Source organism: Palaemon carinicauda, chromosome 35, assembly GCF_036898095.1.
Source record: "Palaemon carinicauda isolate YSFRI2023 chromosome 35, ASM3689809v2, whole genome shotgun sequence".
Classification (NCBI taxonomy): domain Eukaryota; kingdom Metazoa; phylum Arthropoda; class Malacostraca; order Decapoda; family Palaemonidae; genus Palaemon; species Palaemon carinicauda.
The window spans coordinates 69767257-69791589 of NC_090759.1; the positions used below are offsets into that span (position 1 = coordinate 69767257).

General features: G+C 43.8%; 1 protein-coding gene across 1 annotated transcript in view; it reads right to left on the reverse strand.

Moving 5' to 3' along the window:
• Nucleotides 1-2720: 2720 nt before the first annotated feature.
• The window catches only part of LOC137627854 (zinc finger protein 665-like), a 38821-nt gene continuing 17208 nt past the window's right edge, over nt 2721-24333 (reverse strand). The window contains exon 3 of the mRNA XM_068359273.1: nt 2721-9058. Coding sequence (XP_068215374.1) covers nt 7344-9058 — 1715 coding nt within the window. The 3' untranslated portion in view covers nt 2721-7343. The remainder of the gene's footprint in view (nt 9059-24333) is intronic.

The window sequence follows — 24333 nt, forward strand, 5'->3', positions numbered from 1 at the left end:
GTTTTCACCGCGGCTCAAGACATATGAGTCAGGCGGCTTCTCCGATGTTGGTTGCATCGGGCTGCCGGGTTCTTGTTATGTCAAGGCCCGCCTTGTTGCCTGCCCGACAGGCATTGCCCTCTTCCGCCGGCGCTGGGAAGCTCCGCTGTTGGGGTCTTGTTTGGTTTGATTTTGGAGTTTTCCTTCTCCTAGCCTTTGCCTATCTTAGATATAGATATAGTATGTAAACATGGCAATTTGTGTGGTAGTGTCATCACTTTCGCTATCTGTACTCTGGTCTAACCACTGAATCTACTTTTGTATACTGGGCAATTTGATTAGTTCATCAATTACACGGCAGATTAGTTTGAGAAATTCCAGTAAATTTTACCTAAACAAAATTTACAAAAATCCTAAGTAAATTCACCTTATGTTTCAAATAATTTAGTCCTACATTAGTTTTTGTCTAAGAGCTTTCACTGATAGAATCCTACATTAATTTGATCTACATTTTTATTTCATAAATTCCTTTTACCCTAACCATTTTACTTAATTACTTCATGTAAATTACACATCAGACTATGCTGTTTAGCAGCATGTAAAAGATGACCTACAATATCCTCTCCCCCTTATGCCATCTTTTTAGCCAAATTTTCACGAATAGCTTCAAGGAAGTCGTTGGTGTAGAGGTACATTCCCTCCTTAACGTTCTTCAGACTATGAATACATCCAGCAAGATCCTTTGTCATCAAGCCACTGTCAACGGTGTCTACGCAAGCTTTCTCCAAGGCCAGGGCAAATCTTGCAAGTTCAGGAGTTCCATCAAGCTTAGCACGGTGTTCTAGACCACGGGTCCAGGCAAAGATGGAGGCAACGGGATTGGTAGAGGTAGGGTTGCCCTACTGTAAGGTAGTGTTAATTAATAGAATAAAGGATAAAACAGGATGTAATCTGAGACGCACAGGGTGGCTTTAGAAGTAGTAGGGGATATATTGATCATATTTTAATAGTTAGGCAGATATGAGAAAAATATTTAGAAAAAGGTAGAGGTACATTTTGCATTGATGGAGCTGGAGTAAGTTTGAATTGGTGGAAGGTTGTTGCAAGTAGTGAATAGTATACTGTATATACATAGGCTGTAAATTGTAATAGGACAGGAAATGAAATGAGTGGTTTCCAGTAAAAATGAGGCTGAGAGAGGCGTGAGTGATGTTGCCATGGTTGTTCAATTTCTTTGTTCATGGATCTTTAAGAGAGGTGGTTGCTTGATTGCTTGGAACGCACTGATTGATGTGATCATGAGTAGGAGGTAAATCAGTTGCTGTATGCTGATACTGTATTGGTTACAGACTCGGAGAAGCTGTTTCGATTAGTGGCAGAGTTTGGAATGGTATGTGGGAGAAGGAAGTTGCATGTAAATGTGTGTAAGGTTATGAGTTTTACAAGAATTGAGGGTGGTGATAGATTGAATAACATGTTGAATGGAGAGTTACTTGTGGAAGTAGATCAGTTTAAGTACTTGGGTTCTGTTGTTACTACAAATGGTGGAGTGGAAGCAGATGTATGTCCGAGTGAATGAAGTATGTCAAGTGTTGGAGCTGGTAAAGGGAGTAATAAAGAATAGAGGGTAAGGAATAAATGTAGAGTTCTGTATAAGAAAGTGATTGTACCAATTGTGATGCATGAATCGGAGTTTTGCTTAAATTGAATATGTTCGAGATGAAGTGTGTCAGGAGCATGGTCAGTGTATCTCGGTTGGATAGGGTTAGGAACAAAGTAGTAAGAGTGAAAATGGGTGTGAATTAGCAGCTAGTGGATAAGATGTTTTCAGGTGATTTGGTCATGTAGTGAGGATGGGAAATGGTCATGTGCTGAAGAAGGTGATGAATGCAAGAGTTGATGGAAGAAGGTCAAGAGGAAGGCAAAGGTTTGGGTGGATGGATGGATGAAGAAAGGCTTAGGTGACAGGAGCATAGATGTGAGAGAGGTTAGGTGACAGGAGGATAGATAGATGCGAGAGAGGCTAGGTGATAGGAGGATAGATGTGAAAGAGGCTTAGGTGAGAGGATGATAGATATGAAAGAGGCTTAGGTGAGAGGATGATAGATATGGAAGAGGCTTAGGTGACAGAATTATAGATGTGAGGCAAAAGCATGTTCTAGGATTAGAAATGGATGGCGAGCAATTGTGACGTAGTACTATAGGCCTTGCTGCTACCTAGGGTCACCTTATGGTGACTGATTAGGTAGCAGCAGTAGGGGAGTCAGCATGTGAAGCTTTATTTGTGGTGGAGAAAGGGGGGGGGCGGTGCAAGGGGCACCTTAGCATTACCAACCAAACTTGAGTACCCTGTCAGGTAAGAGCGAACAAAGAGAAAAAAAAATCTCCCTTTTGATGTCGGCTACCACCCAAAATGTTCCCCAAGATATACTCTACTGTCGTAACTTACCTGGTAGTCGTGCTCAACTATGGGACGTTTTGATAATGAAGTCGACCTGTCACCTGAGTTCAACGTATGAGCTGAATGGTCTAGTTAAACTGTTTATTAATAAACATAAAATCAAACCTCAAGCCTGGAGATTCTCCATCGTCTCACCAGACTTGCATTTCTTGCCAGTGGATTCAGACATGGCACAATACTGTAGTTTCAAAACAAATTCTGATTTTGTTGCTCTACCTTGTAAATATGTACGAGTTTTAATGTAGATTCTCTTTGGGTGTATATGGAAACTATGATGAAATTTATTTGTTATAGTATTCATTGATCAGCATCATTTTACACAAATCTCATCGCAAAGGCTGCACTTCGGAGATCACAGCATACAACAGATACAGTAAATAGTGTCCAGGTAACTACTGTAACAGGAATTATAAAACTTCAGTGAGAATGCTGAATACTAGTTCAAATGAAACCAATAACTAAAATAAAAATAAAATAGAATACCAAAAAATAATTCCATACAATTTTAATAACATGCTCTGCTTTCAGAACAACAAATAATATCAATAATAATTATACATATAAAGTACTGACCAATTAGTTGCGAATACTTCGAAACCTGACAACTTTTCAATTTAAACTTTTGAGGAAAAGCTCAAAAATAGCCTAATTGATAAAATAAAATCTAAAAAAGTATGAAATATGACTCATGAACTGATAGTTGAAAATATGGAAATAGATAAAACTCTCAAGGGACTCCAAGTTAACTACTAATTACAATTAAAAGCCCAGGAATTCAGGTAAAGCTCCGAAGAGGTAGCACTGTAACTTATTGTTCTTCAAACTGTAGTTATATATTCTCTTATGAAAATATAATGATTTATACTTCTTTTCCAGCATTATTAGCTTCCTTTTATACCTCAGGTGTCTAGATTTCCAAACATAATCAGATTAACCATTTACAAAGGGAAAAGCTACATAAGTTTTAATTTTATAATGTGACTTGGAAATCAATTTTTTTGCCATATTCAATTGGTTGACTTTTGAAAAGAAACAGCTGATCTACATACCTAGGAAACCCATAAATAAAAAGATACAAGAAAATACTACTACTGATAAAGCAGAAACCTTAATAGTGGATATTGCTTTCACTCAAGGGACATATGTCCCATTCCTTTCATAAATAATTCATTTTGTATATTGTATACCATTTGCTTCCCTCCAACAATGTAATGCCGTATGTCATTAATATTTTGAGAGAAACAAGAAACATAGTGCACTGTATTTGTTGATTTTAACTTCCTTACTGCAAGAGTCTCCGAGGTAAACCATACCCCTGGAATAATATAATTCAACAGGCTTAAATTATTTACACGAAACTTGTTAGTTGCATAAAAATAAAGACTAAACAATTCTCAAATGCAGAAATAAGTGTAAAGACTGCATGGCAAATAAGCATATACTGTACACAATAATTGCAATGGCAACCATGTTATAACTAATAAAAACAAGTCCATGACGACCAATTTTCTATATCTTTTACCATGTATCACACCCTGGCTTATTCAGATAGCAAGTATGCCAAGGGTTCTTAACTATTAGGAGATTCACATTCAGAAACTGCATACCAGAGTAATGATGATAACTATGAATATGCATAAAATGCGAACAGGCTTAGTTAAGTTATGACCTTTTCAGTTGGGTCTACATTTAACATTCAAATATATGTACACAAACTTACATCCTGCCAAACAATATTAGCCCAAAATCCTTGCAATTTACTTAAAAATCATCCAAATACATTACACATTTTATAATTTAAAAATCATCCAAATACATTACACATTTTATAATTTACTTATCCATGTAAATATGGGCCCAGATAGTCACAAGACAATGAAAATTCAGTAAATTAAATTGCACATTTCTCCAACCTGATAAAATATACAATGAGAATTAAACGGTTCAACATAGAAACCAATTCCTTGGATAACCCATTATTTTTGGCAATAATACATTTAGTACAACTACAGAATGTCTACGGGTGAATCCCATGGATAACTCGATTTATTATAATAAAATATTTGAAATGAGTGTAGCCAATTTATTTATCATTAAAATCCAACTGGTCCTTTAAAACAATTTTGTACCAAGAAAGTAAATCTAGAAATGCATATTAGACCTGATAATGGAATGCCTTTATCCTCATTATGAATTACAACACCTTCAAGCAGTGAATCCACTTTACAAATTTTTACTTTAATTGATAAAACCATAACTGGAAATGTAAAAATAAACACATGTGACACTTTGAAGTAATTGCTGTACATTCTGTAAAATTCTTAATTTTAAAATATAAAAAATAAAGTGGTTGGGATTACATAGGAACCTCCATTCTTCTATTGACTTGAAAGAAATCTAATAACAAATTTATAATCTAGTAACAAATAAATTTATACTTTTTTTTTATTTGTCTTTAATATCTTGGTAATGTACTTGCACTGATTGGACAGCAAGGCAAATAATGAATGGTATTCTGTGCATCCTAATTATTCAATCATCAATTGCAACTGGAGAGAAATTGAATAAATCCTTTATAACATACATTAACATACAAGCTATAAGTATAACCTTCTCCTAAATGAAATTCTGGCATTACACAAGTTTCCCAAGTTGATATTTTTTAAGATCAATATGAGTTTGTGTTATTAAACAAGAGTTGAGGTTTGCTGCTTGTTGAAATGCATGAAATTCAAAATTTATAACGAAGTAGTTGTAAAAAATAATTCATTTACCAATATAAAAAAAAAAATCTTTCCAAGAGTAAAATATTTAATGAATGAAATTTCTAATGAATCCTCAACTTGGAATCCACAAATATTCATGTACCCAATCATAAATCAACATTATGATAATCATCCTAATCATTTCATTACATCTTAAGAATTTAGCCAAGAATAAAGAGAGCATAGAGGTAAAGTGTCTAGATAGAGAAGGCATATTAAAAACAAAACAACTGGATGGAAGGGGTTAGCAAAACCACTTTCAATAATGAATTTTTTCATGTTTTTACATGAATGTAGGGAGTAGAACAAAATCTATATCTAGTGTATATTCCAGTAACCGAAAAATGGTAAAAAAAAAATTGTTTCAATAAGGCAGAAGACTGAATGATCCACTAAACAGAACAAGACAATTTTTTTTTCTACAAATCTAATGGATTTTACCACTAGTGTAATGGGTGGAGATATCACTGGAGCCATTATGGTATTGGGTATTGCAGCCAGTTTGTGTAATTTTATGATCTTTTAGATACATCATAATGCTATTAATGGATGTAAGGGGTTAATTTTCATCTAAATACAGAGATGCAGATGGCTTCTAGGAAAATGATGAAAAGGAAGATGGAAAAATATAGAGATATGAGCTTAATCATCATGCTGTTTATATCTTAACATCGGGTTTTCTCTTTAATGGGTTAAGCAAGAAACTCTAGACACTTCCATCTTATACTTTTCTTCCATAAGCAATAAAGTTTAGATATTCATCGATCTTCGTTTTCCTTTGTCATGCTAATTCCATCACCAATTATTTTATCTGAGAAATCATATAAATTTAAGCAAGAGGTTAACCAGAGTTCCAAGAGAAGGGCAAGAATATTTGAAGATAAGGTTTGAAAGATTCTTGAATAAAACATTGAAGATTTCTGATCAGAAATGAAAAAAATAGAAAGTTATCCAGGAAATAGGATTACTCAACATTACCAAGATAAAATAAAACTTAATACAGTTCTCCCCGGGGTGTGATATTAAAGCTAAACGGTAAAATAACATGTAGCTAAATGGTGACTAATTGATGATGGAAGACACCAATTCCAAGTGATAAAAGAAAAAGGTTGCACATCATTTCTCAATTCATAAACCTGCCACTTTTCCTTATATATGAAAGGCAAATAATAATATACCAGCCATGAAACTTATGTTCAAACTATGAATTAATTTGCAAACAAGAGTATAAGTAATTTTCAATTAGATTTTGTATTCAGATATTTTAATCGCTTACTTCGGATAAGTCATATCAATGTCTAAAGCCGAAGCAGTTAGAAACAAAATTAATATGACGAGTAATTATTCTATTAATTATGAATTAAGGAACAACTGCAGAAGGGCCTAACTTTAGTTCCATTAAATAATACTTCTTCTATAAAGCTTGTCATCACAAAGGGTGATAGTTATCTTTATGTGAGAATTAAACTATTAAATGGAAAATAATATGTATTCTCACAGATCTGCTATAATCTAACCTGTCTGCTCTAGTATTTCTTACAACAAAGCATAAGTTCTTAATATCCTTAGCATTTAATGTGTTATACAGATTAAAGGCAGGTGTACATTTATAATTTAAGTAATGTTTGTAATTCCTTAATTGACTTGGTAACAAGTTATAAAATATTTGTATAATCTAAATTAAGTGACACCAAAATACTGAATAATTCCTTTAATCTTAACTGTTTATTGCAGGCAACATAAGGAGAAATTATGTAAATAAAATTGCACATAGTTCATTTAAAACTATATGACTCGGCTGCTGTAAAGTTAAAAGTGTACAATTTGGTGAAATATTCTTGGTATGTGTAGGAAATGATAAGTGTATAAGAAAGCCACATCATACTACATGTTAAAAACTGAAACAATGAAGATCTTGCATTCAAGTTTCAAATCAATTGAGAAATAATGTATTCCATAAGACTATCCACCAGTGGACACCTCTGTATGCTATTGGAGCTGTAGCACCTTTTTGATACACAAATTGGGACAAAGTCTGTTACAGTTTATTTTCCCTCTTTTCATGAGCTCTTTCTCTTCATTAAAAATAATACTGAAAAATATATTCACTTAGTAAAACTACTAATTGTCAACATTATCTAAGGGTTACTTCTAATCACATGATACTGAACACCATCAATTTCCACCAAATTTACATTAGGTGGAACCACGTAAGCTGGCAGTGATAGAGCAGGCTTTGCATTTAGAGCATCCTCAGGTGAAGGTTGTACTGTGTCATCATCTTTGCCATTGACCATATACTCCTCTGACTGAACAACAGTCTCATTGTCCATTTCGAATTGCATTGGAGCAACTTCAATATCTGTCATGTCTGAAACCATTTCTTCAAAGGTTGCTTTGTCACCATCATCACATATGTTGTGCTCATTTTCCATGTGAGCTTTCAGTTTCTTTTTATTGCTGAATGTTTCACTACAAGACTGGCACTGATAACAACTGCTGAACACTTTTTTCATCACAGGAGGATTCTCATTTTCTTCAATCATGTCTTTGGAACCATAGTTATTTAGCCTACCATGAACTGTTCTTTCATGAGCATACAAATTGCTCTGTGAATAGAAAGTTTTGAAACACACAGGGCATGCAAAAGGCCGCTCACCAGTATGTATCCGAGTGTGTTCAACCAATCGGGCATTGCTTCTGAAGTTCTTGCGACAGACCTGACAAGTGTACTTTCTCTTTTCTGAACCGGAGTGCATTCTTGTCATGTGCGACTTCAGATAAGATTCGGTGACAGCACAAAAACCACACTCTTGGCACTTGTACTGTGGGGTACACTGACTGTGAGCATTGGCAAAGTGTAACTTTAGATACGAAGGGAACAGGAACTTTTTTGGACACATAGAACACTGGAGACCTTTGTCTTTATGTTTGATATTGACATGTATCTGTAGAGCACTTTTGGATTGGAATGTCTTAGCACAATATTCACAACTGCTTGAGGCATGATTCTTTTTATGACGGAAGAGTAGACCTGAACAAGGCAGCACTTCACCACATGTATTACATTTACCACCCTGAGATTCTAAATGTTTAGTAAGGTTATTTTCATTACGGTACATTCTTTTACAATATTCACAACTGTATGGATATCTACTAGAGCTGTCTTCCTCACTGTGATAGCGTGAAATGTGATCACGCAGATTCTGTTTCTGAGAATATTGCTTTCCACACATATCACAGACAAATGCCTTCTCTTTGGTATGTTTCACTACATGTCTGTCCAACTTGTTTTTAAATGTTGTTGTAAACCCACAATATGAACAGATATTTGCAACATGATTGGATTCAGTGTGTTCAATGAGCAATAAGTGAGAGTTGAAGGTAAGATTGCACTCCTTACATGTGCGCTCACCTTCATCTTTCATGGTCTGTTCCAGCTTTTCAGTAAAATCTTCATAATCCTCATCGTCTTCATCATCTGTAATCCATTCTGCTTCCGTCTCTATTTTAATGTTCTCTTGGAGAACGCTGCTCAGCAAACTTTTCCTGGTTCTCCTACTAATTCTGTGTTCTTCCAGTTCTTCTTCAGTTACTAGCAGTTTCGTTTGAAATTCCATTCCTTCAGTTGGCTCTGTTTTTATATTCTTAAGACACTGCTCTACAACTTTCAATTGAGGATCTTCATCAACACTTGCACTATAGGCAATGTCTGCCCTTTGTTTTCTCTCTAAAGCCACATCAACAGCACTTTGGTCCCATAAGTTTGCTTCATCTTCATTGATGCCTGAATAAGTACTAAAACCATCAAAGTCATCTGTATATTTTCTTTTATTTGAAGGCATAGAAAACACTGAAAAGAATGAAAAATAAATATCAAAAATTTTTTAAGTAATTTTTATTTTTCCTAACATACTTACCGAGAACTACTTTCTTAGGAGTTACCTGTAATCTCCTCTCTACCGACCAGAGTTTTGTGTAGTACTGTATACCCTATACCCGTTTTCTATGGAGGGCTAACCCGGGAGAGAGAGAACGTGCCCCGAGGGTAGCCTTTGAGCTAGGTCGAGGTCCGCTTGGGTCCCGTGAGTCAGTAAGTTCCTCGGATGTTGCAAAAAGTCCCTGCAAGGGCAGAAAGGCACTCGGGGAAGGAAGGGAGGGCCATTACCCGAAAGTAGTTCTCGGTAAGTATGTTAGGAAAAATAAAAATTACTTAAAATTTTTGATTTGTTCCAACACGAATACTTACCTCTAACTACTTTCTTAGGAGACTTACACTTTAGGAGGTGGGAGTGACTTCCTGACCTTCAGACCCAGCAAGCAGACGCCAAGAAGCCTAGATATGAACTAGGTTCTAAAACAAAACAAACTGGGAAAATGGACGGTAGGGTAAATTACACAAAGAGCTCAAGTTAGTGTCTAAGTACTCACCCTTTGAAAAATTCTTCTGATGCTGAGTCCAGTAATACAGTTGCAGAGACGTGTTCTTCAATGGTCACATAAGTGTGGTTATCTCCGATAGGGATAGGAAACGGGGATTAGGGTGAAAAGGAACGAACCTGTGTCTCCTGGTTTTGCTATCCACGATTGTGCCTGGGGCTTCACCGTTAAATCACTTGGAGCGCGGAGATGACTGTCCCAATGGAGAACCCGTCTAAGGACCTTCTTGAGTAATCCTTGAGGTAATGGGCAGTAAAGGTCGACTGGTTCGACCAGGTGCCCGCTCGAAGGATCTGGCCCACTGCCATGTTCTTCTCAAAGGCTAAGGAAGTGCTCAGACCTCTGATGTCATGGGGCTTGGGAGTACCTAGCAAGGCTAGTCCCTCCTCCTTGTAGGCCCTGGCAATAACTTGTCTCAACCAAAAGGAAATGGTATTCTTCGATACCTGCTTCTTTGTAACACCTGTGGAGACGAAAAGGCTCATGATGCCTGGCCGGAGATGTGCAGTCCTCTCAAGGTATTTTCTAATGGCACGGACAGGGCATAACCTCAAATCCTCAGGATTCCCAGTCCTAGGAATAGCTGGCAGAGAGAACCCCTCAAATTTAGGATCCCAGACTGCTGGGTTCTGGGTTTTCGCCACGAACGAAGGGACGAACTTGAAAGAGATCTCTTTCCACCCCTTCGAATGAGAGACGTCATAAGACAGCCCATGGATCTCACCTACCCTTTTCGCAGAGGCCAAGGCCAACAAAAAGACTGTCTTGAGAGTGAGATCCCTGTCTACAATATCCTTCATTGGTTCGAACAAGGGGCTACTTAACATCTTCAGGACCCTAGCTAAGTCCCACTGAGGCACCCTAACAGTTTGAGGGGGGCAGGACTGTTCAAAACTCCTGACAAGCATAGAGATGTGTCTAGAGGAACCCAGGTCGATGCCCTTCAGAAGGAAGACTTGACCCAAGGCTGCTCATACTCCTTTTATAGCTGGGATTGACATCCCTATCTCATCCCTGAGATATACTAGAAAGTCTGCGATATCTGGGACCGAGGATTTGAGGGGTTTTATGCGCTTCGAAGCGCACCACTTCGTGAAAGAGGCCCACTTCGCTTGGTAGACCGCTGCCGACGACCTTCTCAGGTATTGCGACATCCTCTTAGCCATTCCTGACGAATATCCTTCCTTCTTCAGGAGTCGCTCGATAGTCTCCAGGCGTGAAGGCGTAGAGACTGTGGGTTGTCGTGGCACCTGAGAAAGTGTGGCTGTTGTAGAAGATCTGACCTGTCGGGGAGTGGCCACGGAGGATGGCTCGTCAGGTCTTTTAGGTCTGCGAACCACTCTCTCTCCGGCCACCAGGGCGCTACCAAAGTCATCCTTAAGTTCCGGGCAGCCCTTACTCTGTTGAGCACTTGCCTGATCAACGTGAAGGGGGGAAAAGCGTACACGTCTAGGTTGTCCCACTTGTGCTGAAAGGCATCCTCCAAGGCTGCCTTTGGGTCTGGGACAAGAGAACAATACACGGGAAGTTGCGCGTTCAGCTTGGTTGCAAAGAGGTCCATCACCGGGGAACCCCAACGTTAAATGATGAGCCTGGCTACTTCTGGGAGGAGGGACCATTCTGTTCCTACTATCTGACCCATCCTGCTGAGACCGTCGGCTAGGACGTTCTTTTTCCCAGGGATGAACCTTGCCAATAACACTATCTGGTTCGCTTCCGCCCAATCTAGGATCTCTAGGGCGAGATCGCACAACTCCCTTGATTTTAAGCCTCCCTGCTTCTTTATGTACGCTACCACTGTGGCGTTGTCGCACATCAACGCCACAGTGTTTCCCCTTAGTAGATCGATGAAGTGCAGGCAAGCTTTCTGGACTGCCTTCAACTCTAGGACATTGATGTGTAGGCCTTTCTCCCCGTCCATTCAGGTTCCTCTCGCCGTCCCGTTGAGGAGATGGGCTCCCCATCCCTGGTTGGAGGCGTCTGTGAATAGGAGCAACTCGGGAGGTTCGGTCGCGAAGGGCATCCCCTTGAGCGAGTTCGACCGGCAATGCCACCATTCCAGGGAGGGTATTGTCTTTGGTAGGACTGGGATTAATTTATGGGGTGAGTCCAGTTGGTTCCAGAAGCTCTTCAGGTTCCATTGGACGGCCCTGAGTCTGAGTCTTCCCTGGGGAACCAGTTTCTCCAAAGACACCAGATGACCTATTAGCCTTTGCCAGTCCTTCGCCCTCCTGGGTTGCCCCGACAGGAAAGGAAGAAGGATCTTCATAAGATTGCTTATCCTCTCCTCCGACGGAAAAGCTTTCACTAGTAGGGAATCCAATGTCATCCCCAAATAGGTCATTCTGGTGGAGGGAGATAGGTTCGATTTTTCTGGGTTGATCATGATACCCAGACCCTTGCAAAACTGGAGAAGTTTTATACCCTGCTCCTTCAAAACGTCCTCCGAGGAGGAAAGAAGCAACCAGTCGTCCAGGTACCGGATGAGGCGAATGCCCCGATCGTGAGCCCACACCGAGACTGTCGTGAAGACTCTCGTGAATACCTGGGGAGCTGTCGACAACCCGAAGCAGAGGGTCTTGAATTGCAGGATCTGGGTACCCCATTTCACCCGGAGAAACTTCCGACTTGAGGGGTGGACCGGGATTTGGAAGTATGCGTCTTTGAGGTCTATGGTCACCATGTAGTCTTTCTCCCTCAAGGACAGCAAGACTGACTTCGGAGTGTCCATTTTGAAATCTGTCTTTCGCACAAACTATTTGAGAGCTGACAGGTCTATCACCGGTCTCCACCCCCCCCCCCCCCCCCCCGTCGCCTTTTCTACCAGGAACAGGTGGCTGTAGAAACCTGGCCCTGGGTGCAGGATCTCCTCCATGGCGCCCTTTTCCAGCATCGTAGACATCTCTTCTTGAAGAGCCGCCCTCTTCAACGGGTCCTTGGGTGCCAACCATTCCGACAGGCTGGCCGGAATTAAAGGCGGGGGCTCTGTCAAGAACGGTAACCTGTACCCCTCCTTCAGTACGGATACTGTCCAGGGCTCTGCTCCGTGAGCCTTCCATGCTTGCCAATGTAGTCTGAGGCATCCCCCAACCAGAGGCTTGGGCAGGAGTAGGGGGCCTCCCACTCTACCTCCTCCTGGAGGAGCGGCCTGAACGGCCTCTCCTGGAGGCAGAATACCCTGTTCTAAACGAGGCCGACGCTGCTGGAGCTCCTCTACGGGGGGGCTGAGGCGCTGAAGCCCACGAGGAAAAAGGGGCTTCTCTCCTCGTCAGGTTAGGTGGGGCCTGAGAAGTAGAGGGACCGTCTGAGGCTGACCTCTTGTAGGGGGGCCTCCTTACCGGTTGAGGCCTGGGAGCGTTCACTTCTTTTCTTTTAGCCACCTTTTCCATGATCTCCTCTAGCTCTTTCAAGGGGAACAAGGAGTCACCCCACACAGGAAGGCTCCTCATGGCCCTCGCCTCCCTGTATGGGACCTTCCGGGAAAGCTTCGCCAGAATAGTGTCCCTTTTGCGAAGATCCCAATTCGCTGACAGGGCAAGGGACTGATACGTGAGGAACTTCAGGGTCTTGCCCCCGGAGATGATAAGCTCCCTCAGGAGGCTTTGCTGTTCCGGGTCCGTCAAGTCATATGTGGCTTGAACACCTACCAGTGTGGAAGCCCACCAGTCCAACCAAGAGGAGACGTGAACTAAGTCTTTCGACATCTCCTCCATCATCGCAGCCTCCGACTGCGAAAAACAAATCGGGGCTGAAGAGGCTCTGTCCTCCGAGGCACCCTGTCCCAGAACGTTGAGGGCAGGCTCCACCTTGCAGGCTCCCGGTCGTTGTCCCTCTGGCACATAAACCCTGCTCTGTGTCTTGAGTCCTTGGAGCAACTTCGAAGAGCTCTGCGTTTTGGGAGCTTCGGCATTGCCTGCCATAACTCTATCGACATGAGCCCGTCCCAGGACGAGATCTAGGGCCACAGGTAGGGCCAGGGAGGTTTTCTGTTGGACGGGTGCCTGCATCAAGCGGGTCAGGCTGGACCTCCAGTAGTCCTCATCGGTTGTAACCGGTTCTTCAATTCTATGATGCCTTCGAATCAGGCCTATAACTTTCCGATAGGCCGAGTCCTCGGTCGGGGAACCTTCTCTACCGTCAGCAGAACCTTCGGCCTGATCCCGAGGAGCCGGGTCACCGGGTCACCGGGCACTCCCACCGGGCGCTTTGGTTCTGGAACAACAGGCACTCCCCTGCGGTGGTACCGGTCTTCTCCGGCGGAAACCTCCGCACCAGGTTCGGGGGTCAGAACTGGCATCGCCGTGCCGGCGAGGACTACCGTTCGTGCATTCTCTCTGGGGGACGAGGACGCGGATCCCGTGGGCTGACCCGACGGAGGGATCCGTTCCTTAAAGTCCGAGGGCCGAACCAGCTGTGCTGATTCGGCCAGGCTGCCCGTAAGGAAGCACGGTTCCCCCGCTGGGCGGGGTGAACCGGAAGCTTCACGGCCTTACGCCTGCCTGAAGAGGCCTTCTCGCATTTCTCCCTGCGAGGGTCATATCTTCGTCTGGAGGATGGCCTTCGTGGCGAGAAATCCCTGGATTGCCGGTCCGGGGAACACTGCAACTCAGACTTACGGGGAACGAAGACCCAATCACCATCGGGGGACCTACTCCTCCAGTGTTTCCTCCGTGGAGAGCGGGACCGTCTCCTGCTGAACCTCGAACGGGATCTTGAGCGGGAATGCCTGCTCCTGGACCGCTCCCTCCGGCGCCGATGTCTCCTCCTGGTTTCTTCTTCTGAAGAGAACGAAGCCCCACCATCTGAAGAGCCCGACGAAACTGTACCACCCGCACGACGGGCAGAAGCGGGGGCTACGGAGGGCTTCGCGACTCGCTGCGTACCAGAGGTAGAGGGTTGCAGGAAGGTTTCTGGAACCGCCGTCAGAGGAGCTGGAAAAGAGGGTTGACGCCCTACACTAGGGAACCAGGTATCCAGGCCTTCTTCCATTCGCATTGGGGACCTACCTGGCGTTTTAGGGAGCTTCCACCCGAAGGACTCACTTACCGTGGAGTCTAACTTACCCTGGGCGTCGCCAGCTGCCGAAGAACCTGAAACACAGACCTACAAAGCGGGCGAAGAAACAGGCACAACATTACTACACCATAAGGGGTCGTCGGAGGAAACGTGGCCCCCAAGCACAAGGGCAGAGTCTCCAGAACGCCCCGACACAGCACTACCAGGCCCCCCACTAGCCTGAGAAGTCCCAGCAACCCCCACTTCACACACATTAGACTTCTGGGGAAGAACCCTCGGCTCTTTCTCCGCAACGGACTTACCTCGTCCCCTACTCTGGGTAGGGGAAGTCGAGACAGAAGCCCCGTCGGACCGTCCACTGGGCGACGGTAGCGGCGAAGAGATGCTAGATTTCCTGGGCGAACGTTTCGACGACTTCTTTTTCTTAGTGCCGTATCGCACCCACTGTATCTCACTCCAACTAACACACTCAATGCACGTATCCGATGGCGAGCACATCCTGCCCCTACAGGAAGAGCAAAGGGAGTGAGGGTCTACTTCGGGCTTGGAGAGGAACGCTCCACACGACTTTCCGGCTCTAGGCCCAGGACAACGGCGGATCTGCTCCATAGCACACAACCACAAGGCACAGGAACGAAGGGAATCAAAGGGATACACTTGGGAAGCACAAGGAAGGGTAGTGAACACGCAAGAACACAAGGGATAAGCACAAAGCTACCACGCGGGACACACGAGGCGGACACAAAGGGCCGAGAGAGACGCGAGCGACGTGAGAGTATGGTATCACGTCGCGACCAGAGAACTTACTAACTCACAGGACCCAAGCGGACCTCGACCTAGCTCAAAGGCTACCCTCGGGGCACGTTCTCTCACTCCCGGGTTAGCCCTCCATAGAAAACGGGTATAGGGTATACTACACAAAACTCTGGTCGGTAGAGAGGAGATTACAGGTAACTCCTAAAAAAGTAGTTCGAGGTAAGTATTCGTGTTGGAACAAACATAATTTTACAGGGTGTTGCCAACAATATAAAATCTTTATGGTAATTTGTATTTTTCCTAATTATACAAACCCAAGTCTTTTAATAGGAGTATGCTTTCAGCGAAGCTAGAACTCGACTGGTAAAATTTATAGAGAAGTGTCAGTGATTATTGGCAAGGAATCTCCACCCACCCCCTATAGCACAGTAAGTAGAAATTTTCACCTTGAACCTAGGACTTGCAGAGTGTTTGAAACGAGAATTGTAACTAAAGGAATCGTATTTGTAGTTAGGAAAAATACAAATTATTTTAAACTCTCATACTTCAATAGGAGACTTATCCCTATAACCAATTGACTGGGAAAATCAAAAGGTTTGGTCCTATATAGAAGCAAAAGTGCTAACTCCTGTAAACCTCCTAATGACTTGGACACGAAGACGAGGCAGGTGTTAGCCAAGGTCACTACCAAGGACAGGTATATGGCCAAAGGAAATACCTACAGTAATAGCCATATGGAGGATATGTTGTCTAAATGTATGGTTGTATGAGAACATGGGTGCATACATTTGTCCATCATGTCATTTGGGAAGATGTGGGAGATACAGAATTCATAAACAAACTTATTGCAAAGAAAAGTTGCTCAATAATTTGGGTCACTTGCATCCATCGTCCAGTCCAGTAAAAAACTGATTGCTAGACCCCGAAAAAAGGGAAAGAAAGAATAGGTGAAAGGTCAGTTGTTCTTACATTCTGAACTAAGTCACGATCACTATCTTAGATGAGATGCTTCTCATCAAATGGGGAAGCTACGTTTTCTACATCATCTGTCGAGCCCTACCACTGGTTCAAGGACACAGGTATCCAGGAATCTGTGGGTATTCCCAAGGTATCCAGGAACTTGTGGGTATTCCCATGCATCCCAGAACCTGTGGGTATTCCCAAGGTATCCAGGAACCTGTGGGTATTTCCAAAGTATCCAGGAATCTGTGGGTATTCCCAAGGTACCCAGGAACTTGTGGGTATTCCCAGGGAATCCAGACACCTGTGGGTATTCCCAAAGTATCCAGGAACCTGTGGGTATTCCCAAGGTATGAAGGAAGTGTAAGGATTACCATGGTATCCAGGAACATATGGTTATTCCCATAGATAATGGGCAGCGACATTTGCCCGTTGCTAACAGATTACTGTCTTCTCAAAAAATACCTCAGACAGGTTCTTCCTGGAAACTAGGGTAGATCCGGTGTTCTGGCTTCGTATGATAGAATTGAAGGTGGTTCTCTCATCAACTTGTGAGAACATGTGTTTGATCGTTGCACAAAGTCAGAAAGAAGAATTTTAGGATCCCTTTCCTTATTCCTTCCACAATGAAGGAACAGCTGTAGTGTTTTCTCCCCCAACAGGAAAGATGGAAGAGTCATAGCGTCCTCTCCACAGGAAAGAAGGAAGAGTCGTAGCGTCCTCTCCACAGGAAAGAAGGAAAGGTTGTAGTGTCCTCCCCACAGGAAAGAAGGAACAATCGTAGTGTCCTTCCCACAGGAAAGAAGGAAGAGTTGTAATGTCTTCTCCCCCCCATGAAAGAAAGAAAAGTCGTTCTGTCTTTTCCGCACAAGCAAAGAAGGAAGGGTTGCAGTGTACCCCTCTCAACAGAAAAGAAGTAAGAGTCGCAGTGTCTTCTCCCCCAAAGGAAAGAAGAAAGTCATAGTGTACCCCCCACAGGAAAGAAGGAAGAGTTGTAATGTCTTCTCTCTGCAGGAAAGCAGGAAGAGTTGTAATATCTCCTCTCTCCAGGAAAGGAGGAAGAGTTGTAGTGTCCCCCCCACAGGAAAGAAGGAAGAGTTGTAATGTCTTCTCTCTGCAGGAAAGGAGGAAGAGTTGTAGTGTCCCCCCACAGGAAAGAAGGAAGAGTTGTAATGTCTTCTCTCTGCAGGAAAGGAGGAAGAGTTGTAGTGTCCCCCCACAGGAAAGAAGGAAGAGTTGTAATGTCTTCTCTCTGCAGGAAAGGAGGAAGAGTTGTAGTGTCCCCCCCACAGGAAAGAAGGAAGAGTTGTAGTGTCCCCCCACAGGAAAGAAGGAAGAGTTATAATGTCTTCTCTCTCCAGGAAAGGAGGAAGAGTTGTAGTGTCCCCCCCCCCACAGGAAAGGAGGAAGAGTTGTAGTGTCCCCCCACAGGAAAGAAGGAAGAGTTATAATGTCTTCTCTCTCCAGGAAAGGAGGAAGAGTTGTAGTGTCCCCCCACAGGAAAGAAGGAAGAGTTGTAATGTCTTCTCTCTGCAGGAAAGGAGGAAGAGTTGTAGTGTCCCCCCACAGGAAAGAAGGAAGAGTTGTAGTGTCCCCCCACAGGAAAGAAGGAAGAGTTATAATGTCTTCTCTCTCCAGGAAAGGAGGAAGAGTTGTAGTGTCACCCCACAGGAAAGAAGGAAGAGTTGTAATGTCTTCTCTCTGCAGGAAAGGAGGAAGAGTTGTAGTGTCCCCAACACAGGAAAGGAGGAAGAGTTGTAATGTCTTCTCTCTGCAGGAAAGGAGGAAGAGTTGTAGTGTCCCCCCCACAGGAAAGGAGGAAGAGTTGTAGTGTCCCCCCACAGGAAAGAAGGAAGAGTTATAATGTCTTCTCTCTCCAGGAAAGGAGGAAGAGTTGTAGTGTCCCCCCCACAGGAAAGGAGGAAGAGTTGTAGTGTCCCCCCACAGGAAAGAAGGAAGAGTTATAATGTCTTCTCTCTCCAGGAAAGGAGGAAGAGTTGTAGTGTCCCCCCACAGGAAAGAAGGAAGAGTTGTAATGTCTTCTCTCTGCAGGAAAGGAGGAAGAGTTGTAGTGTCCCCCCCACAGGAAAGAAGGAAGAGTTGTAGTGTCCCCCCACAGGAAAGAAGGAAGAGTTATAATGTCTTCTCTCTCCAGGAAAGGAGGAAGAGTTGTAGTGTCCCCCCCACAGGAAAGGAGGAAGAGTTGTAGTGTCCCCCCACAGGAAAGAAGGAAGAGTTATAATGTCTTCTCTCTCCAGGAAAGGAGGAAGAGTTGTAGTGTCCCCCCACAGGAAAGAAGGAAGAGTTGTAATGTCTTCTCTCTGCAGGAAAGGAGGAAGAGTTGTAGTGTCCCCCCCACAGGAAAGAAGGAAGAGTTGTAATGTCTTCTCTCTCCAGGAAAGGAGGAAGAGTTGTAGTGTCCCCCCACAGGAAAGAAGGAAGAGTTATAATGTCTTCCCTCTGCAGGAAAGCAGGAAGAGTTGTAATGTCTTCTCTCTCCAGGAAAGGAGGAAAAGTTGTAGTGTCCTCTCTCTGCAGCAAGAGTTGTAATGTCTTCTCTCTCCAGGAAACGAGGAAGAGTTGTAGTGTCCCCCCACAGGAAAGAAGGAAGAGTTGTTATGTCTTCTCTTTGCAGGAAAGAAAGAAAAGTTGTAGTGTCCCCAAGCAAAGATGGAAGAGTTGTAGAGCACCCCCAACAAGAAAAAGGTAGAATCGTAGTGTAGCCCCACAGGAAAGAAGGAAGAGTCATAGTGTACACCACACAGGAAAAAAGAAGAGATGTAGTGTCATCTCCCCCAACAGGAAAGAAGTAAGAGTTCAAGTGGCCCCCCACCAAAGAAGGAAGAATTGTATTGTCCCCCCACATGAAAGAAGGCAGAATCTTATTGTTCCCCCCAACACGAAAGAAGGAAGAATTGTAGTGTTCCCCCAAACAGGAAAGATGCAAAAGTTGTTGTGTCCTCCCATCCAAAAGAAGGAAGAATTGTAGTGTCTCCCACCTCACCACTCTAAAACAAGGAATATTCGCAGTGTTCCCTCACCCAAAAAGAAGGAAGAATCGGAGTGTCCCCCACTCCAAAAGAAGGAAGAGTCAGAGTCTCCCCCCCCAAATGAAGGGTCCTATAATCAATTCTTTTTAGTGAGGCAGAATTGCACAGACTCGCAGGGGTGCCCCTTTAGCTCGGAAAAGTTTCCTAATAACTGATTGGTCGGACAAAAATATTTCCGACCAATCAACTGTTAGGAAACTTTTCGGAGCTAAAAGGGCACCCATGCGAGCCGGTGCAAATCTGCCTCACTAAAAAGAATTGACTATAGCATCTTCCCCAGCAACAGGAAAGAAGGCAGAGTTGTAGTGTTCCCTCCTCCCAACAGGAGGGTAAGTCATTCTGATCCATGCTAGTCACCTTTGTAGGGTGGTTGCCTGAACTCTAGATCCTGGGCATGAACCACTGAACCAAGGTGGTGAAGATCTATTCTTCTGAATAAATAGTGACAAGGGAAAAGGTATGTTGTTTCCTAATCATGTAGCCTGGGCTACTTTGGTCCCGTAAAGTTTTTTTTTCTTTAACGGCTTTGAACGGTCCCGAGAAGAAGCGAAGTATGCGACTGTACTCAACCCATAGTCCAGCCAAGTCGTCTTCTGGAGAATCACAACGGTAGCTTTTTCCACAATACAAGATATGGAAGCTGAGATAATGTAGGCTCTGACCCGAGTCTTTCCACCGGTGTCCCTAGAGTCAGGATCATAACCATGGCATCAACTGGCTAAGGGGAAGGGCTGGCTTCCGCTAGTGCATAAAATCACTTCTTCCTAGAGAGTGCTGCTGGCAAAAATTGGATAGAATGGCTTTCTCTGAGACAACTTGCACGTCTACATTCTTGATTACGTCGAGAGCCAGGTTAGACCAGGGAGGTTCCTAGGAGGGTCTTGCCCCCTGCAAGGCCCCAAATAAATGGTCAATGGAGGTTTTGATCAGAGCCTTGGAAAATTCTCCTAAACAGTTCATTTGACAAGGACTATCAAGAAGGTTGCTTCAGATTCCAAGTTTTCTGATTCTGATGGAGCTGGCAGAGTTCTGAGTAGTAAGAACTATGTCTCTCAACTCTTCTCCAGAAATTGGAAAGGTGGAGTCGGAACGATCCACAGGTTGTTGAGGTTCGACTCATCAGAACCTGCCCTTTATTCTAAAGAGGAGAACACTGCTGAGGGTTTTACTTCCTGAGCAGTCTTGAAGTTGCCTTTTAATCCTAAATGAGCCTTTGTCTTGAGGTTACTCATGAATGCAGAGACAAGGAGTAGAACAATGCCCTAGACACTGACCATATATTCTGTACATGTGATCAGTGCCTAAGTCCCCTCTCAATCAAGCTAGGACCAGGGAAGGTCAGACAATGGCTGATGATGATACAGCAAGTACATCTATAGGCTCCCCAAAACCCTTCATCTCCAACTCACAAGGATGATGAGATTGCTGATACTTCTAGACACTATCAAGCTTGCGCAGGTCTCAAACTCCTGTCCAACAGATTACCAGGGAGAGATGTTTCCAACAGGCTACTACAACCCTTGGGGACTGGTTGAATACCTATACCTCCTAAGAGCTCACACACTTACCCTGGTAGGAATCCTTCATTCAGGTCAGCAGATCATGAATGGGAAATCACCCTCAAACAGGTGGGTTCTTTCGAACAGGTAAGACTTTATAGCTACGTGTCAAGGGTAGATGCAATAATATTGAAGGAATATATTAAGACAGAAAAACATATTTAGTCCCCGAGTGTGAGCAGAGAAACGAGATTTGACTACCGTAGTGATTGGTCAAAGATGTCATCACCTCACGGTTGTCAACATTTTGGAAACAAGCCGAGCCTTGATGAAGAATGCTTGCAGCAATAGAGAAATAATCTTTTTGGACCAAGATGTTATTGCCTTAATCAGTGGAGTCAGCATTTTTTGAGACACCGAGCCTTGAGGGATATTCCCGTTTAGGAAAAATAGGAAAAATTTCATCACGGGTCGACACGCGCCACAATTTTGTTATAGCATAACTCGTGGTCCAGATGGCATAAAAAATTTGTTCTAGAAGCTTCTATGGCATGAACGAAATCGGCAATTTTTAGGATACCAATTAGGACGCAGAATCATAAAAAACTCCATATATGGAAATGACGACTGTCCACCATAATCAGCTCCACCCTCATATGGGTATACAAACATCAATAAGAGACCGTCAAGTGGAGATAGGACATGAGAGAAGCTATGTCCAAACCAGATAGGAACCATGTCCAGATGAGATAAGGACAAGAGAAGACCAAGAGTCTGACAGAGCCAGTTTCCCACCTTCCCTTCAGACAACAAACACCAATCTCCAAAATCCTGTTGTGGCGGAGTATTAAAGAAGGCAGCCCTCAATACTTTTGACGAGAAGTAGCCAACACTGCAGTAGCCTGACCTTAATTCTACACTATCACCGGATGCTTGGAGAAGACTTCTGATGTCTCATCTTGATGCCACCCCTTCTGTGATGAAGTCATCGTGCCAGTTTCACCTGAACTTCAGCCCTCATGCGACGTTCTCAAGCCTGAAGCCTCCGTACCAGTATTATCTCAACATTCCATATAAGTACTGGACTATCTTCCTGACTTGTCAGTTAAAGTAACTGGAGAAGTAACATTGATTTTCTTTATTAAAAAAAAAGTTTGTGAATAAACATTTTTTTAGTTTTTTGTGCTCCTCTTTTTATATTCATTTCAATGTTTCAATGGTTGTAGTCAAAATACTTTTTTCTACAGATAAAAAGTTAGAATCATAACAGTTAGCAACCTTGCCAGGATTTTTTACAACAAAACCAATTGTAAAAGGGAGAATATAGAAAGAAGCAGAATGAGAGAGATAATGAAACATTTGATAAGAGTCAGGTAAGCTTCTTGGTCTAGATAGTGATGCTCTTCGACACCTACTATAAAAGGGTGGAAAGATGTAGCGGGCAATGCTACCAAAGCAGCAGTACCCAGTAAGCATGATCGCAGTACCACCTGATGGTGAGGTGAACGTTTCCAGGCTGAGCACCTGCACAGGTGTGTGCAGGTAAGGTGGATCCCACCTGTACCTGCTTTCTCGCCACCTACTCGTAGTGTGCTGGTGAGGAAGTATGCCCTATCAAGGTAGTGCTAGTGAGGGATTGTGCCTAACCGAGGTAGTGCTAGCAAGGGTGTGTGTGCTACTCGTGATGTCGAAGTGTGACACGCTGGCAAGTAGGGTCTAGCAAACTTGCTATGGTGAGCATGACGCAAAGCTATAACAACGCGCAGATCTTCGTCAGACGGAGGAGTTCACACGCCCATCTCACTAGCTCTTGGTGGTTGGGTGACGACATTGCGCAAGACTATGGTCTGTGCTAGAGATCTATGGAGAAAAGCACTCTTCCTCGCACTCTCTCCCTCAGGTCAGCAAACAACATTCCTCACTCTTGCTCATACTCCCTCCCACAGGAGGTCAGCAAACAGTATTCCTCACTCTTGCTCATACTACCTCAAGCAGATCAGCAAACAGCATACCTCACTCTTGCTCATACTCCCGCAGGAGGTCAGCAAACAGCATTCCTCACTGTTGCTCATCCTCCCTCCCGCAGGTCAGCGAACAGCATTCCCCTGTACTATGCGAGGAGATGTTAGCTCACAAATAGGAGAGAAGGCTTAGTTGTTGCTGTACGCTGTGGAAAAGGCAAAACACCAGGTTCTCCATCGTGAGAAGTCAAAACACGAGGCACAGATCTTGTAGGAACTGGCCTTACAAGAGGACGAGCTCCGTAGAGGGGCGGGAGCTGCAAACAGTCGCCTAACCCCATCATCATAAAGCTCAGAGAAGGTATGCTCCAAAGAGATAAAGTGAGGCATCGACAAATCGAGCACACGCCTACGGAAGCACTGGAGGGCCGACCACTCAGATGTAGGGCGCCTTTCTTATGGCCGCCCGTCAGCCAGTTTGTATTTATTTGTTGGACCAAATAAATGGGCTGACATGAGGGAAAGACAGCATGTCTGTTCTCCACCAAGCCATAATAAAAGTAATGTCTTGTTACTATTGTGGGTGTAAGTGGGGTGCCCAGTCTATCGCCGGCTACTCCCCTTGCTAACTAAAAGTGGGTAGTTACACCTCGCTAAAAAGTCTTTTGGGTAGTTTCAGCTGTTGCCAAAATAATCTCCACAGTAAAAAGGAAAAGGGTTTCTATATAGTGCCGGAATAAATACCCATTTTGTTTTCAGAGCGATGTCTGTGCCTAATCAGTTCTAGACCCTTAACTGCCTCATGCACGTTTGGAGTTTAGATAGGACATCCACCAGCTCTAAAGTGTTCAGGTGCGAGGGCACACTCAGAAGAGCCAAGTGATTGCAGTGAGTGCAAGCTGTTGAACGCCGGTTAAAGCTCTATGATTACCTTGTGTGAACTCTGAGTGTGCTGAGAGAATATTTGCTTTAAGCCTGTTTATCAGGGCAACAAGAGCACAAGCCCAATAGGACATTAACTTAACCCTCGCAGGTGAAGTAGCTTACTGATCGGAGGCGAGTGCGAGAATCCAGCCAAAGGTAAGCAGGCCTGGCTCATGCATTCTACCCCAACCTGTAGAGCAAGCTCAGTTGTACAAGGGCGAGCATATGTCATGGAGGATTAAACTGAGAGAGAGCTAGCATTCAATATTGTGCTCTCAACCCAGCTAGAAGTGCACTGATCGGTAATCGCACCAGGAGTGCCCACAAGATAATTTGAGCACCGAGTACTCACTGTTTGTGAGCACATTAAGAAATTGCTTGTCTCCAAGCAACTCAGGTGAGAGGCTAGTGCGTGTAGGCAACAAGCTGCACTGGTGCTTCTCAGCTACCTGGGCAGATGCACTCCCAGGTGAGGACAACATCTCGTGCATGCGAGGGCATCTGCCCAAGGTCCCTGAAGGG